Raw genomic sequence first — 17,603 nt, forward strand, 5'->3', positions numbered from 1 at the left:
GGATTTTTTTATTCTTTGGGGTCCTTTTGTGGCAGTGGTTAATTTTTTTTTTCCCCCTATTTAGGGCTTCTCTAGATGGAATAATATTATTGAGAACTGATTACACATACAAGACCCAAACTGAGAAAGAGAATAAGCATTTACTCTCTGACTGAAAATCCTTTTCTCTGAAATCAGTTTGTGTGTACCCACAGGGCGTTGGGTGCAGCAAACAGTTAAGCAGTTGCAAGATACAGTAGTAAGAGAGTTCTCAGTAATGTCAGAGAAAAATAACAGCATTATGCTTTAATACAGGTATGACATGCCTCAGGGAGGCCCATCACAGCTCATCTACCTTTTGCTCAGGGAATCATCAGAAGCACACAGCCACCACGCTGTGAAGTTGGAGGCTAAACAAATATTTCAAAATCCCTGCTCACGTATCTGTGTGAAAACTGGACACTCTCAGCCCTCATGAAACTGGGGAGTTAAAAGCAAATCCAGCAAACAGTTTAATTCAGTTACTTAGAAGGAAGCAGTCGGTTGTAAAGTTTGCCTGTGCCTGATGTAGATATGCCAACATTAAGTACATCCTCATCCTCCTGATTCACACCATTTTCAATATTTGACTGTTCCTTGTTCAAGAGCCACAGCTTCTCTTTATGAAGCCCATTAAAAATGACAACGTATTACACTATAAATATGTTTAAATTAGGAATGGGGAGCTCATAACTTTGCAGGGCTCTCTGAAGATCCAAACAACTGTGCTCATTTCACAGCTCACTGATTCTTTAGAAGCATTAGAGAGTCCTGGAAATAAAATGACAATACTTATTACATTTGCTCTATCTCATAGCCAGTGAGTTTTTCTTATGCCCTAATGGTGAAAAAAATCTTTGTGGATGATCATCTTAGAAGAACTGAATAAGCAGTTCTGAGCAACTAAAAGATACTGCTTCTTTATTTTTATTTCCTTTCCCCCTTTTAAATCCTGAACTGCTCTTTACATCAGAGTCCAAAAGGAGTTCAGAGTTTGCAAATTCACGTCACTTCTGCTTGAGTATAGATATTATTTATCTAATCCAACTTGGACTTCCAGCAAGATTCCCGTTACACAGAGCAGTCTAATGTGAAACAGGTCACCTGCAAACACTGAATAAGTTTTATGCATGTGACATTAGAAGAATGAACTGTTCAGTAGCACGTAGGGTCAAACCAGACTCCCTTGAGTCTCCTTGAAGCTTCAGAATTCCAGCAAAGTCAGCTGGATTCCTTGGAAAGGTTACGCACCCTGTGAATGACCACCCCCTTGCAATGACTGGTAGTAAGGAGCAGAAGGGGCTGGAACAAAGGATTCTGCAATATAGATGATGCCCAAAGGACAACTGCAGAGCAGTACAGCGAGTAAACACCAGAAAGTCTTGTTCCCTGCCACTGCTCTTTACAGTTTCCTCATATTTTTATTTACAAAACAAAGCTACTATCCTTGTATGTTCATGTTTACACATTGTCTCTTTCAGAGCCACAGACCTTCTCTCACATGATTTTTCTTCCACTAGCACTCTACAGAGAATTTAACTCCCCTAAAATATTTATCTTAATTCTCTTTAATTTGCCCAATAGATCCTTGCAGTTCTGTAGGCTGATAATTTTAAGCGTAGCTACTTCACTAACTTACAGACATAGCAATATCTTCCAAGTTGAAGCATTGTTCATTTTTTAAAGAATTATGGGAAATTATCCCTCAAATGAAATTTATTTTGGCCTTAGCCAAAGGGTTTAATACCTTGCAATAAAATAAGTGGGAAACAAGACATTGAAAATAAACTTGTGCAGATTCAAAATAGGGTATTTGAAGTTCAAAAAATGCCTGTTCTGACATTATGTCTTCTCTTTTTCTTCTCCTGGTTAAACAGCACCTCAAGCAAAACTTGTGAAGTTCCCCCAAAAATTTTTTATCTTGGCTAAAACTAGTATTTGCAAAAGGATCATAGACCACCAGGGGTTACTGCCTTTAGCTACAGGTGACCCTTAGTGGTCTCAATTTGTGCTGCTACCAATACTCACAGAACATTCTCAGGTATTCAGCCTTTCCAGCAGTGATCCCACACTCCCTCTCTGGGTCAGCACTAAGGCAAGGAGGAACTGAGCAGGACCAGTTTTGTAGTTTATCAGAAAGTGAAGTAGTGTCCCTCTGAGAGCCATGGTGATTTCAAGCATCAGATAGTTCGCTTTCTCCTCCCACCCCTCATGTTCAAAAAAAGAAAATATTCCATGTGATTTTAAGAAGACAAAGGATATTTTAGACTGTGACTTACAGAATTACAGTTTATAGCACAACAAACATCTGGCTTGCCATTGAGCTCCAATGCATACATGTCAATTGGTACAGGTCAGTGGCACGCTGAACTATCCCAAGGTTAGAAGTGGACATCAATACAGGATCTCCCTTTAGCACACCCACATTATTTTATTGGGTTAGTTCTCCAAGAGCCAGCGACCACCTAGACTTGTACACCTGCAGTGTATGTGAGAGGAAAAAAACAAGCAAAAAGCGTTGTGTAGCACCAGACTTGGAGCATAGCTTCTGTCTATTCAAACAAACCACCAGTGCACCTCAAACTGAGCCCAACCACTCTTACCACCACCTCCTTTCACTGAGGAAACTTTTAAAATTTTTTTCTATATTTTTGCTCTGGAATCCACAAGTTTTGTGTTAATTTTGCAGTAGAACTCCTTAGTGTAGGAGTTAGAAATTGATCTGTGAGTATTAACCATTGGGGTTAAGGAGAATAGGCAGAGAAGACAGTTAATTTGAAGATTCATGAATTTCGTTCAGCAGGGCTTACCTTGTTTTCTACCTTGACTGCTGAATCACACAGCCCAAAAATCATTTTTAATAAATTCCTCATTAAAATCATGACTTTTCCTTGAGTCAGCAGAGCCTGAAATATCCATCTTTGAAATATCCAGTCTTGATTTCTAAGTATCAAAAAATAATAGAATATTCCACTCAACCTGATCCTCTTTTATCTGGAAATAAGTCTTTTTTCCAACCTTCAAATTCTTTATTCTTTAAATTTAACTACATCACATCTCAAGTATTAAAAAATTACTATGATCATAAATCTTTCCAATCTAGATGATAGTAGCAGGCTTCCTCTTACTTAACTGTAAAGGTCTATCTAAATCCAAGTTAGCTTTGTTATTATTGCATCAATAATAATAGAAAAGGTCCTACTGAAGGAGATTGATAGGTTATCTTCAGACAGCATGAGCACTCTGAGCATGTCAACTTCAAATCTTTTACCAAAAGCAAGGTTAGAAGAGCAGCTTGAGCCAAAAGAGCTAATTATCAAATACCTAAAGCCCGGGGGGGGGTGGGGTGGGGAGGATGTCCTACCCTTGTTTATAAGTGCTCTCTTAGTGATTCTACTGGACTAATTCATTTAAATTCCTTTAGTCTCCCAATAAGAGAGTTTTTCTTTCTCAAAACAGAAAAATTTACAAAATAATTTTATTTTAGCTCTTCTCTGAAGCTCTGTTACAGGAGTTATCCATTTATACATCCCAGAAACTTGTTTTGCTTTTTGGCTAGAGGAACATGTTGCACAGTGTAACATTTATGACGTGATGGATGATTTGTTCTTGTGTATAGGGTGTACAGTCAAAATTTTAGCACCTGTTGCATTCAAACTCACTGAAACTAGTTACAACAAAGCATTCACACACAGCTGGTAATAGCTTAGGTATTAAGAATTAAGAATCAGTACCACTGGTCATTGATACATTCAATTCCTTAAATCTTACCCGAAAGATCTGTCAGATTTCTAAACTAAAACAGCTGTACAAAAGGAGTAGAGCCATAGTTTAACACAAATCCACCAGGGTATGTGGTAAAGGGACTCTAGGGTATGAGAAAAGTCAGTCAATATTGTGGTTTCCTGGTTTCCGCAATGAATCGCCAAAAGGACAGTGCTCTTTCATACCTTACCATTTATGGTTACAAAAGGCTTTGTAATATGGGAACTAAGTTAGGAGTTCAGCCACAGCAAAGAAAACCCAGAGAAGTACAGGAAGGAAAAAAATAATAAAAATCCCTTTCAGCTCTGAGCTCTACTACTATCTCAAGTCTGTCATGTAACAGAAGATTTTTTTTTTTATCATCAGTGAAAGCAGCATTTCATCAAAAACTGTGAGTATATTTCTAAGCAACTGTTTCTCCTTGGGAGCATGCAATAGCTTTGGGTTCTGAAAAGTACAGTGTTTTGAGAAGCAACAGGCTTTCTAAATCTGCAGCACTATGGAGGACAGCACAGATAATTTTCCTGTAGCATGTGAGCTAAGTTGTTCTCTGTTTTGTAACTCGATGTAACTGATCATTCTTCATAACTGTTAGCAAAGGTAACAGTAAAATTAAGAGTATAGAGCTCATATAAGATCATACCTTTTATTCATTTTAATGGTAAATACACCTTTACTCTTAGGAGTTTCAGGGCTTTGGGTGTTGAGCCTTACTTTAGAGGTTGTGCGTAGTTACCCCTAAGTAAGGCACTAAAACTCTTCTAGACTTCCCTAAAACCTACTCTTAAACTGATTTCTTCTGTGCAGCCCTGTACAGCACAGAATCAAAAACAAGCACTTCAGAAAGATTTCAAAACTGCTGAACTAAGCAAGTAACTTCTTCTTTTCCCATTTTTAATTTTTTTAAGAACGACCATATTTAAAAGCTAAAAGAATTAGTCTTAAATAGCTGCATATGTTTTTAAAGAGAAGAAAAAGCTAATTTCTTTAATTCACTCTAGTGGCACATCAGGTAAACAGTACAGCAACAAAGCAAAATGATACAGTATATTTCATAAAATAAACATAGTTGTATCATGCTAAGCAGTCAAAATATTGCTGTTTCAGGTTTCCAAGACAACTACAAGAGAATCTTCTTTTCTGTGCACTTTTCCATCGAGGTTCAGCACCACCTTTTTCTGTAACATACAGTATTTGTGGTCCCAGATATACAGAAAACTTATTAAGTAATGGTTTCTTATCAATTTACAATGAACAAAACCGGTGTTCTCTGGCCCCAGCATCCCTGGTACCAGTAAGAAATGCCTATAACTGCTAGAGGAGGAGACTGAGGGTGGGGAGAGGGAAAGAAAGTGACAACATAAATGCAGTTTTGACTGCAGCCTCTTGTAAGTGGTGGAGCAGCCGATGAGAAATGGATGAGTGTAGGATTGGAACAGAAAGGAAGAATCTAAACAATGTTGAAATATTCACAAAAACACAGGTAGGCAAGTGTGAGTGATCAAACTAACTCTACTCAGAGACAGTAATAAATATGTAAACACAAGCTCTGTCCCAATAACATAATCTGTACAGAGCTCATACTTACAGATCTAAAAATTTTGCCTTCTGGTTCCCACGCAATGCACTTGGCCAATAAACTGTCACCAAAAACTATGCTCCTCTTAAAAACCCAACAAAGCTGGCAGTTTTTAAGTTGTCCATATAAGGTGTTTTGAGAATAAAACAAGGTGACTATTAAGTTGGCACTTGACAGGAGAAAACAAGAGGCTATTTTGTATGTAGAGGCTGTAGAGGCCAAAGAGTCCTGGCCTGTTTAACAAGTCCTCATCACATTAGAGATGTGGATGACTTGCATCACTCTTCTTGGTATGATGCTGTATTAGAACTTGATGCAATACTTAAATACTCACTGGAAATTCACCTTACAGTGTGAGATACACTAGCTTAAAAAAAAAAAAAAGACCAGCTCACTTAATATTTATTCCCAACTTAAATTCAAGAGAAGGATTTAGCAGCCTTTCTCCTGCAAGCAAGATGAATTCATCACTATTACTAATACTTTATCCAAGTTAAGAGCATCCTATAATAGCTCAAGAGAGAGGTCCCATCCAAACTCATGGAGGTCACACCACTAGAAACTGCTCAAAGATGAGGGAGGAGGAGGAGGCAGACTTCCCGCCAAGTATCAAACATGTCTCTAATCAAAACAGGGGACTATTCCAAACCTGACCAGATGGCATCCCTAATATTATCACCAGCAGCTGTCAATGCAGTGATTATAACTGAAATTGCACAGCTAATGTACTGTATAATTTAAGTAGATTGAAGATTAGGCAGAGGGAACATTATGAAAACATTTGCAGCTTATACATTCCTAATAAACAGGGAGACAGTCCACAAAATCTTCAGTACAAAAACACATTTAAATTTTCTATTGAAGGCCCACCTTGTACGCTTCAACATCTCCCAATTCAAATTTGCTCAGACTTCCTGGGCCAATCAAGTCTTCTGCAGTGCTTCATTTTCAAAGACTTAATGATTTTGTCAGAGGAAACACTAAATCAGCTCTGTCAACGCTTGTTCTAATATACATAGACAGAGCCAGGAGCCAGAGAAAATTTTTTAATCTGAAAGAATTAACCTTTTAAACAATGAGGAAATTCCAAATAAATACATTTTTCCATATGCATGCAGCATTGCTTTGTCTTGAGAGTTGGAAAATGAAGGATTTCCAGCAGAAGAACGTAGGAATTTTTATGTAAAAAAGAAAAAAATCCACGTGGGTTTCCTTTGCTGTTTAGTGTTTCCTCTTTAATTTTTCTGTTCATGTTTGAAATAGCGTTACAGATTTTTTCTGATCTTCTACATTGGAAAGCAGAAAAAAAATGTAGCAGGAAATGCTATTTCAGTTAAGGGACCGCATTTACAGCTAATCTGGTTCAGCAATAGAACAATGACATCCCTCATTTACACAGCCTGAAGACCTAGCTGCTTAGTTTACATATCCATAGAAGCACTTAATGAGATATTTTTAATGAACCTTTCTTGTTAACGCACTCTGCATAATTTAAATGTCCTTATTCACTTTGGGGAAGAGCAAATATCTGAACTGGGGGAGCAGAGGCAAACAGGATCACTCAGCAGCCCATGCAGAGAGCCAGGGTCAGGCAGTCTGGCTTGTGTCAGGACAGGGACCAGCACTGCACTTAAAGCTGGGAAAACTCTTGGCCACTTGAGAAAAATTTCCAATTTACAGATACGAGTTCCTTTTGTGTCTTAAAGAGGTAGACTTGCAGTTTTAGATTATTAGAAGCATGAGTTTAGTGGTACTTCTGCTGCGTGTGTGACCAACATTCAAGCAAGACTGTTGGAGCAATTACATTTCTTATTAATTCTTTGGTTAATAGTCCCATGGTTCTTGTTTTCCATGTAACAAGGGGGTTGATTACCTTGCTGTTTCTCAGTGTAACTGGGTCAGTTCAGTAAACATAATGGCTCATCTAAAACTCAGTTCATTTAACAGCACTAGGCCACCAGAAGTTTTCCACAACTCACGGTGGCAGTATCAGTCTTTCATTTTTTCAGTTTCTCACAGAAAATTAAAGATTAATCGTTGTTACTGTATGTAAGAATTTCTTACTAACAACACATGTTTTCACTCATCTATCTTTAGCTTCCCACTGTGCTATAAGGACCTGCTACCACATGGTCTTGGGGTCTGTGCTCCAGGGCCAATGATGTTCCCTTATTCCACTTTCCCCTCTGACCAAGCGGCACAATAGGAAAGTCAGTTTAATGTGTCTTAATGTGCCATGTTGCCCAGTATTCTAAATATTTTGGAATTCTTTGGGTTTTATAAGTGCTATTTCCAATTTTACATGAATATGCAGGTGCAGCACGAGCATGCTGGCACCATTTGATGCCACACATTCTATTTATAACACCATTGACCAAGCAAAACACAATACAGCCTTACTTAAGGGCTTTAGCTCACATTCTGCATTAAACTCAAATGCCAGTAAACAGGGAAGATTCGTCTTATGGCAGTTTTCAAATTGAGATGCTTCTTACAATGCCAATGTATACAATACATAATCATAAGAAAAAAAAAACTCCCCTCAAAATGCTGTATGCAAAACTCCCAGTGGATGTTGATGTTTTATTTAAAGTGGAATTAAATATGGAACTGGACAAAATTCTGTACTCTAACAGTAACTCCTTTAGTTTCTAGGGACACCTGAGAACAGCCTTTCACTTTGATATCATGTACTGGCAACTTCAAAATAAGTATTTAAAATTTGCAACTAATCCCAAGTTATGCGAAACAACCAAAGCTGTTTTACTTTCCACAGACGTCTATTTTTATTGCTAATAGCACAAACATTCAGGTGTTATAGAAGTCTAAAAACAGTAGCATGTCAATGTTCAAATACTTTTTTCCTTTGATCATTAAACAGTCAAAGTGAGGCACTTTTACCAGTGAAAACCAGAACTAACATGAAAGAAAGCAACATTCAGAATATATTTCCATTCTTTCCTTTAAGAGCTGAAACTCACAGCTTTGAGAGCTATCTCATCGTTCACCAAATTCAGCGTGGTCCCCTACCTGCAGTAACAGCACAGCTCTGCCAGCCTGGGGCAGATGGAGACCACCTACTCACAGATAACCTGAAGAGCCTATTTGCTAACTTTGGTTTGTACTTGTCTTACACTATACCTAAATTTAAGTCTGAACACAGGTGGATTTAGGCAGGAACCACACCATCCTGAAGACCAGTCAGAAAGGATAAACACTAAACACATACCTGAAACTATAATCCTGAAAATGCACTTCATGAAGCTGTGCACCATTGCCTTGCACAGGAGAACAGGACTGAAAACTTGTTCAGCATGTATGTAACATATTTTCCTTTTCTCCTTCTGCTCTTCTTTCCTCTCTTATCTCAAAAAAAGCCCACACAAATCTTGCCAGTCTTGTCCTCTACCATAACAATGGCTTGTGCCATGTTTTCATGAAAAAACAAACCCCAAAAACCTGCAGTCACAGCTGTCGGTGAAGCAGATACTGATGATAGGTTGAGCTCACACTGAAAGTTATGGCCCATTCATATAATAATCCTATATATCATCATGATTAAATGACATAGATTCACAGCAATTATTTTCAGATTCTCCTTATCAAAGGAGGGGGGGGGGGGGCTAATGCTAGTCACTCACAAGCTCGGGTTCAGACAGCAATGCCCAAGAGTTTCCCTAGTGTTACACTAACACCAGGTTTGGAGTATCCCTGAATGGGCAAGGCCAAAAAACTTGCAGAAGTCTGAACTGGAAATCTTAAATGATAAATTTTAAATTATTTCCATTCTCTTGAAATAAGACAATCACCTTTCAGACTACTCCAGAAGAAAAGGCATCATGTAAAAAGGATTCCATTCTGGGAAGATTTTCCCTTTATGCAGCCTTTACCAATACACAACAGAACATCTCTTACTTCAGAGAAACAGCAACATAAAATAGACTGAATTGGACTGTTAACAGAATTCTCCCCAAAAGTTATAAGGTTTTCCTACCCCAGCTCTTAGCCTATACACATATACACTTGTTAAAGGTCTATAGGGTAAATTAAAAAAGTGGAAAAGGAGTCTAATGAAAAACACAGTAACTTTTTTTTATTATTATTTATAGTTTTGCAAAAATTAGACTCTTCCTTCATGGAATATATTGTATTTCAGAAACTCGCTACACAACCACAATAACTGTCATGTTTTCCCTCTCCTTTCTGTATTTGATTTTATACCAAAAAGAGGTTGTTCAAGTTTCACAACTCTAGATCATGTTGGGAAAGAAGTTGGTGACTGCTCAGAAGAGAGGGGAGACAAGAGCCCTGTGCCTGGGACTGGGAATGGTTGCATGCTCCATGATGATGTACTTTTTTATTGGGATCACCATTGTGCCTTTCTACACTAAGAGGTAATAACAGCCATTTTTTTTATGAAATAAAGCTGTTCTTTTTCTTGTCATCATCAAATACAATTATTAAAAAAGTGATAAAAGATATGTTAGTACATTGTACAATAAATAAACCATGTACCCTCAAAGAGCTCATAAGGATTTAAGACAGAAAAAAGGAGAAAAAAAATGAGCCAAGAAGATATTAGGCACTTAAAAGTAACCACAAGGAAGAGAAAATTATGCTCCTCAGGGCTAAACAAAACAAAATAAAAAATTTAGTGTGAAAACACATAAAATCAAAAAACCAACCATGCTTGTGGAAGCTTGACAATGAAAAGCCAAGTCTTGCAAAATAAAAACAGTTTTAGAAAGCTTTTCCACGTGCAGGAGAGTGTTGTGTTTAATAAAACTATTAAAACTTGAGCAATAGAAGTCAAGACAAAATTGTTTACTGGAGAATCTGTATCTTACTTCTAACTCAGCCATCATAGGAAACTAGCACAGAGTGTGCCAGAAGATGTTGCAGAATACAATGAATGCTGAAGGAGTTACTATTATCCACACTTTTATTTCATTTTGCAAATTCTGCCTCCACACAAAAAATCAATTTGCAAAAAACCAAAGTAACAAGACAAAGAGTGCACCTCACTTGTTCACATTTGAAGATTTTGATAGAGAAAGCGAGGATATCCACCTCGTTCTTCTTGCTAGAACATCTTTAATCTCAAAAATTTGAAAACCGTTATGTTTAAAACAGAGTAATTCACATATATTTTATTTATTTTCCAGCCTCCAGATTACATTACAAAAGACAGATGCATGTAAAGAGATTAGTTTGTACGAACTTGAGTGAAATTATTTCTTGACTTTTTTGCCACCAATGCGTACTGCTGTGAGCAAAAGTTTATTGCATTATCAATAACAGAACAGTAACTCTTGAGAAAAAGGGATATGCAACAGCAAAAATTTAACTTTATCCAGAAAAAAATCTGGCTTCTTATTCATGCAAAAGGCCTATGCAATAAAGAAAAGGGGGGAGGGGAAAAACCGTAGGAACTGATCTGAGTTCTGAGGCTTATTGAAGGAAACTAGCTAAAATAGTTCTGAGATATCGAGTGTACTGCATTCCAAGTAGTTATTACCAAACACTAAAATCCATAGCAATTTTTTTTTCTTGAACAACACTTGAAGCCTGTTAAAGATGGGTAGGTCAAAATCTAACTGCAAAACACAGAATGCATAACAAACAACAGCAACAACAACAAAAATGCTTTCCTGCACTTCTTCCCTATGGCAACCTTTCTCCAAGTGCAGCTATGAAATCAGTTCACTGCGCAGGATGCAGCGGTCATGAACTCCAGCCATGCCACCACACACAGATGCATCTCCACATGCAACTTTCAACAGATGCTTCTAATGAGCTTAAAAGCAATATCTTTTGTTTTGGTTTTGTAGCGTTTGGACAACAGAAACCGTGTGCAAGGTACTCAAAGCCAACATCGAGGACAAAGTTCTCTGCCCAGACAGCGAAGGCTCAGAGGATGAAGACATCTTTTCTTATCCCTGTCTACAGGTGTGGGTTAATCTGACAGCCTCGGGACAGGAGGTTATGCTGTACCAGACTGAAGATACACTGGAAAGAAATCCTAAGGTGATGGTTTTTAAACAAAGCAGCACAGTAAGAGCAGGAGTTGCTTGTCTTTTACATATTAATGTCTGGTCTTAGACTATTGCTGTGGCAGTGCCTAGAAGCTCTGTTAGGAATTGGGGTTGGACACTGGAATAATGAAGTGACATTCTCAAAGACTCAAGGGTTTTTTTGAGCACCCATGTTATTGGTTTCCAACAACATAACTCCAATCTGTAATGTCATTTTTAAAACATTCCAGAAATGACATAGTTTGGATTTTATTTTAAGCATTACATCAAACATTAAGTCAATGCTTGTTAAGGAATTACCAACATGAATATATAATATTTGTGAACACTTTAAAATATTTGTCTCCAAGTTGAAGACCAATAGGAACAATTAATTTATAAGCTGTGGTTTGCCCAGTTCCATGTTAAATTATCACAAGAGACCTGAATTTCAGAACCATCCAAAATAAGATCACAAATCCCAATTTTACTTGCATTTTACGTGTATGATATGAAGCAGGGAATAAAGAAAGTAGAGGAAACAGCAACATGATGCACATTTTAGACAGAAAGAAGAAACAAATAAGTGATTTTGGAAGATGATCACACACAAAACTCATTTGTTTTTGGTTTGGTCTGCAGCAGTTTCCTGGACTCATGGAGAGGGCAGTGGCACTGTAGGTAGCACCTGTGTAAGGCAGAGATGCTGGGTATTGTGGTAGAGATCCCTTGGTCAGTAATTTTAGGGATCTCTTCCCCAGAGGACAAGTGCATGGGTGGGATAGAAATGTGGGTGCACAATATTCATTTGGTTTTAGAGGTCTGTGAAAGATTATGGAGGGGGAAAGTGAGGGGTGTTATCCTTTTGTTCCTGCCAGGGTTTCTGCTTGGGAATCAGCAGAGTGTTCAATATTTTTGGGCTTGCTCCCCCAGAACAAAAAGTGCTCCTACAGGTACCCAGTTCCAAGAAAGGTCAGGTTTAGTTCAGTTCCAAACCCATGAGTATTTCAGAGGCCTTATTCCAGATCAGCAACTGTCTTAAGGGGGAAAATTGAAATTCAGATCTTGAATGTCCAAGATTGAAGTACTTTCAGAATCCAGAATAAACATGCTCAGACTTCAAGTGCAAAGAGTTAGAGTTTCACACGACGCAAACCTAATAGCATAAAACACTTAAGCTGAAGAGAATTTTTCTAATGCCTATCTTTATAGCGACTATCTCAGGGAAAGTTACATGCAATAAAGCAGCAAAGCAGAAATTATCCAGTGTAGATGGAAACAAGTGTTGTTCACTGCAAGACGAGGTGATTTATTGATTTCCTACCTAGTTGCATTACTGCAAGTTTTCAGGTCAGGAACCATCCTCCTTTCTGCCTTGGCCAGTTTCCAGTTTAATACACCTAATCATTATTAGATATCAAAAATAATATTGCAGAGAAAAAAGGTTATGAATAACAAAAAAAAAAAAGTGTGCTTCAGAGTCTAATAGTATTTCCACTGAAGACTAAATAACTGCATTCTGCGTTACAAGAACAAGTAGGAAGCCTCTAAAAGCCATGCTTGCTGTATTTTTCTACTAGTTACAACCAAAGGCACACAGTGAAACAAGCCAGTGTGAATTTCTGCACAATTAACACTTTCCTGAGCTCATCAGCCCTGTAAGGCCATCCATCTCTAAACAAAACTACATCCTGAGGACCTTGCTGCCACCGTCCGAGCTCACTTGGCTCCGGCAGATGAACCTCAGGATTAAAGGGTGGGCTCAGTTCAGCGCACACTGTGTCTCACCTAAAAAATCCACTGCGCAGGCTCGAAGGGTAATGACCTTTCCCAAATCTTCGTTCGCGAAGACTGGCCATGATGATGATGATGATGAACACTTTCCTGCTGTGGCAGTGCCTAGAAGCTCTGTTAGGAACTGGAGTTTGGCACTGTAATAATGAAGCGACATTCTGAAAGACTCAAGGGGTTTTTTGAGCACTCATGTTATTGGTTTCCAACAACATAACTCCAATCTGTAAATCTGCAGATTGGGGGCATAGACACACTGATGGAAACAGGGAAACATGGCAAATGGGTTATGGACATAATCAAGACAATCTTCAAGGATGCTAAACCACAGAAGATTTTGTCAGTACTAGCTTGACTTTTTTCCTTGAACTGATTTAACTACAGACTTTGTCTTAGAGTATCCATTATAATGAATCACCTTAATTTCTTATTCCAGTGCTCGTACGTCCCAGACAAGTCGGAGAACTCCAAAGAAGTTAAAGCACGAATAGAAACAATTGCAAGCAATTTCAAAAAATACCACACTTTCCCGTGTTACTATGATCCAGGAGGAACACAGACCAATGTTATTTTAAGCAGGCTTTATCCCCCCAAAGGCCTCCTCTTTGCTTTCCTCTGGCCTACACTCATGTTTACTGGTGGATGTCTGATTATTGTTCTGGTAAAAATTAGTCAGTATGTTTCTGTTCTTTCTGCTTGGCAGTAGAAAATAAATTTCTAGCACAGATTGTTGCAAAATATTAAAATGCTTTTATTCTGCCTGTTACTGGCATTCTGTGACTCTTAATATACCAGGTGTCCATCCAAGGGCAGGCATTTCAAAGAACTGAATGGCACCCACTATGGATGGCAATCCATTACCCAAGGAGAAAATATGATTCCCCGGAATGTCTGAAAATACCTCATAAGCACACGGACCAAGTTACTGTCTATTGTTTCCCTGGGCTTTATGAGGTACAGTTGCTTTGCAAAGCTACAATTCAAGTTTACTACTAAACTTTTGTTCCACATTTTAGATGTGGTGCTAGTTTTCTGACTGACTGAGATTAGTATGTGCCAGATCCATATACATCATCACTGGCAAACACATCCTTTATACACTTGTACACTAACACATTAAGTACTCATGGTATATTCTTCTTGTCTGTTGAGAAAGGCAGCTTTGTTATGGTGCAAAAAGATGTTTGTTTTCATGGCTTTCTTTCTGCTTTTGGGAAAGGGGAGGGAAAAAACCACTCCAAATATATACACACAGACTTTACAAAACTTGCCCTCTAATCATGTAGCACCAGTTGTATATAAAGAAATGCATAAAGTACAGGGTACAGGAAAGAAGCTCATACTAGAAGTTTTTGTATTTAACTCAAATTTTAGTCTTGCTTTATTTGAAACAAGTGCACCACTCAAAGAAGGTTACCTGCCTGCTATTTGCATAGATTATAAAAACTGTTAAGGAGAGGAAGCTAAGACATAAAGAATATTATTATGAAGTAGGGTCCTGGTTCTGGCCAGGACAGGGTTAATTTTTTCAGTAGCCAGGAGGAGGCATGGCTAGGACCCTGATGTTATCTCTTCTGGGTCAGTGGTGTGGGCAGAGGGAGCAGTTGGGTATTGTTGGGAGCGAGAACTCATGTAAATCATTCATTTCTTGTACACTCTTTTATTAGCATTGTTGCTGTTACTATTGTTGTGTTCATTGTCTTATTTCATTGCTGTTTCCAGTAAATTGTTCTTACATCAGCCTGTGATGTTTACCTTTTGTGCCTCCAGTTTTCCTCTCCAGCCACCCACAGGGAGGAGGGGAAATGAGCGAGTGGTACATAGTTTGGAGTGTTTTGGTGGGAACACTAACTTGGGGAATACCATTCTTAAACCACAAAAAGTAGAAAACATCTGTGATGCCTTACTAAATACAAGAACCTAATGTAACAGACAGAAGTTTACATGCCTAGCAAAAAGATATTTCAAAAGAGGTATTTTTGTTTCCAGTGCCAAAACTCCTAGGAATGCTCTGATGCACATATAGAGACATTCTCTATTCTCTCAAAATAACTCTGTTTTCTCTCAGTCAAATTTCAACTGCAACTGGACACCAGAGGAACATGAGATACTTCCCATGTACTGTATTTGACTGGCATTCGGAACACAACTAGTACATGCTTTTTCATCACACAACTGATAAACCACTAGAAGCTATCATTCACAGGAAAGTTGCAAGGCTTAGATATAAATTAAAATTCATTAAATTACAGTGGAAAAAGTTATTCTCATTAATGTGGCAAAATTCTGTATTGTTTACTGTAATAAAGAGAAAGGTTGAAATATTAACCCATTACTTGCATTTTCTAACATTACAAATGGAACAGTGTCAGTTTGCTTTTCATCAGGATCAGTAAATGAAAAGTAGACCAGGATAGTACAAAATAGTAGTTATTATCCTCATGAACACTCATTCAACATTCAAAATATAGATGGTTATCTATAAGAAATGTACAAAAGGAAAAATTACCTACTCTAGTGTTTAAGATTCAGATCATGTAAGCAGGGGCTGTTAAAAGAAAATGAAAAAAAAAAGAAAAAAGCTAAACCTCAGAAATTAATATAGTAGGAGCACTGTGTCCACAGGGAAGACAGCATTTACATCTTCATACAACACTTTTGTGAAATGCATTTGAAGTTTTGTGTATATACAATTTTAACTTCTCTCATTCAGAAAAGTGAATGTTCAGCTGGCACAGGTACAGGTGGTTTGGGTGACCAAATGGGATGGGAATCCTACTTTGTTAGTTCATAAAAAGCTGAGACTGGAGTGTAATAACAGTTTAAAAAGTAGGCAAACAGGTAGGATACCTGTTGAAGGTAATGCACTGTACTGGTACCAAAGGAGATGACCAAGCTAGCCGTGAATAGGATCTTGCAAAGTTTTACTCCAAATTTCATTTTTTAGCAGTTTAGTCTCCAGATTGCAAAGTTTAACTTGCTCATTAGTACTTTACACTCAGTCCAGCAAATTGGCAGCCCTGTCACCTTGCTCCCCTCCCAACTCAGCAGGAGATCAATGAAGGTGGGATGTTGCTGGCAGTCCCTGTGGCCCCACTAACTCCCACTTACTCGGAGTCAGTGCCTTATGTTTGAAGAGCAAAAATTCAGCAGAGCTCGGAACTTGGCATGAAGCGTGAAGACCAGGAGTAACTGCTTCCCACTTGCCCTTGGCTTCCCAAGACCATCCCCTAAAGCCACATCCCCTCACCTTCCTACTCATACTTGTCCCTGATAATAGCAGATGAAGATTTATTCGGAGTGCAAGTTGTGTCTCCAGATTTACCTCCTCCAAAAATAAAGCCAGTCAATTGTTACATGAAATTACTTACTTCCCTCCAACGTGGACACATTGCGAGTACCCCTTAAGAAAAACTCTACTAAAATTTTGTTTTCTAAAAAAGTAAAATTTCCTATTTGGACAGAAAATGTTGCAAGTAAAACCAGCCAGTGCAGAGGGAAACCTACACACAAATTGGGAAACTCCATTGTTCTGGAGTCTTGACAAACATCACTTCTTTTTAGCCCAAAAGAAACAGAGGATTTAAATGTAAAAAGCCAAATATTCTACTGCAGAAAACAAAATGTATAGACACCACAGAAGTCTGTTCTTGTTTTTAAATAATATTTTGATCATGCATACAGTGTTGGTTATTTTCTACATTTTTGCAAGTTTAATGTTAAATAGAGATATTATTTTTCCCTTACACTTTCACTTTCTCCTAATGTTAAAACTAAGTGTTTTACAGGGCATGAGGTTGATGATCATTCTTTTGAACTTTTGTAAATATTTTTCTATGCTTTTTCCATCTACAAAAGTTATAATTCACTAGAGAGTGAAGTTTTAATAACACACTCTATGCTTCTTACAGGAACACAGAAGGAAGCAATATACCCTTTGTTTCTGTTTGGTAGGGATTTTTTTAATATTATTGGCTTATACCATCAAATCTACAATAACTCTGATGAAAAATACAATTTTTCTGAGATCCAGTAAAACACTTCCTATGAGAAGTGCTGCCATCCAAGCAGTGACCACTGCAGTTACACAACTCAGTTTCTCAAAGCAGAGTAGATGATCAAGGTGTATATTAAAGCATTAGAATTCCTGCCAGCAGAAGAGAAGCAGTAGCGCAAGCAGATGGAAATGAAATTCATACTTGAAATCTGGTTGACTACACATAGCTTTGACCCGCACGGATGCTTAGACCACAGGAATAGTCTTTGAGTCAACCGGAATATGTAGGGATCACAGAGAGAATGTAGATAGATTTCTAGAACCTGATGAATACTTTAGTTGTACAGGCGCTTCATATATCCATATGAACAATAGTGTTTTCCTGAAACTCTTAAAAGTCCTATTTTTTGATGCCAATTTTATGCCCCAAAAGGCACGG

The 17,603-nt window shown here is 38.0% G+C and overlaps 1 protein-coding gene across 1 annotated transcript; it reads left to right on the forward strand.

Annotated features, from left to right (window-relative positions):
• The first annotated feature begins 4,000 nt into the window (after window positions 1-4,000).
• Window positions 4,001-14,730, forward strand: KCNMB1 (potassium calcium-activated channel subfamily M regulatory beta subunit 1). Its single transcript, XM_051771742.1, has 4 exons — window positions 4,001-4,174; window positions 9,591-9,756; window positions 11,194-11,389; window positions 13,604-14,730. Exons 2-4 carry the CDS (start codon window positions 9,620-9,622, stop codon window positions 13,871-13,873), a joined length of 603 nt encoding a protein of 200 aa, XP_051627702.1. The 5' UTR covers window positions 4,001-4,174; window positions 9,591-9,619; the 3' UTR covers window positions 13,874-14,730.
• Window positions 14,731-17,603: the final 2,873 nt, after the last annotated feature.

This window comes from Manacus candei, unplaced genomic scaffold (assembly GCF_025592945.1).
Source record: "Manacus candei isolate 608988 ecotype Guabito, Panama unplaced genomic scaffold, ASM2559294v1 h1tg000141l, whole genome shotgun sequence".
Lineage (NCBI taxonomy): Eukaryota > Metazoa > Chordata > Aves > Passeriformes > Pipridae > Manacus > Manacus candei.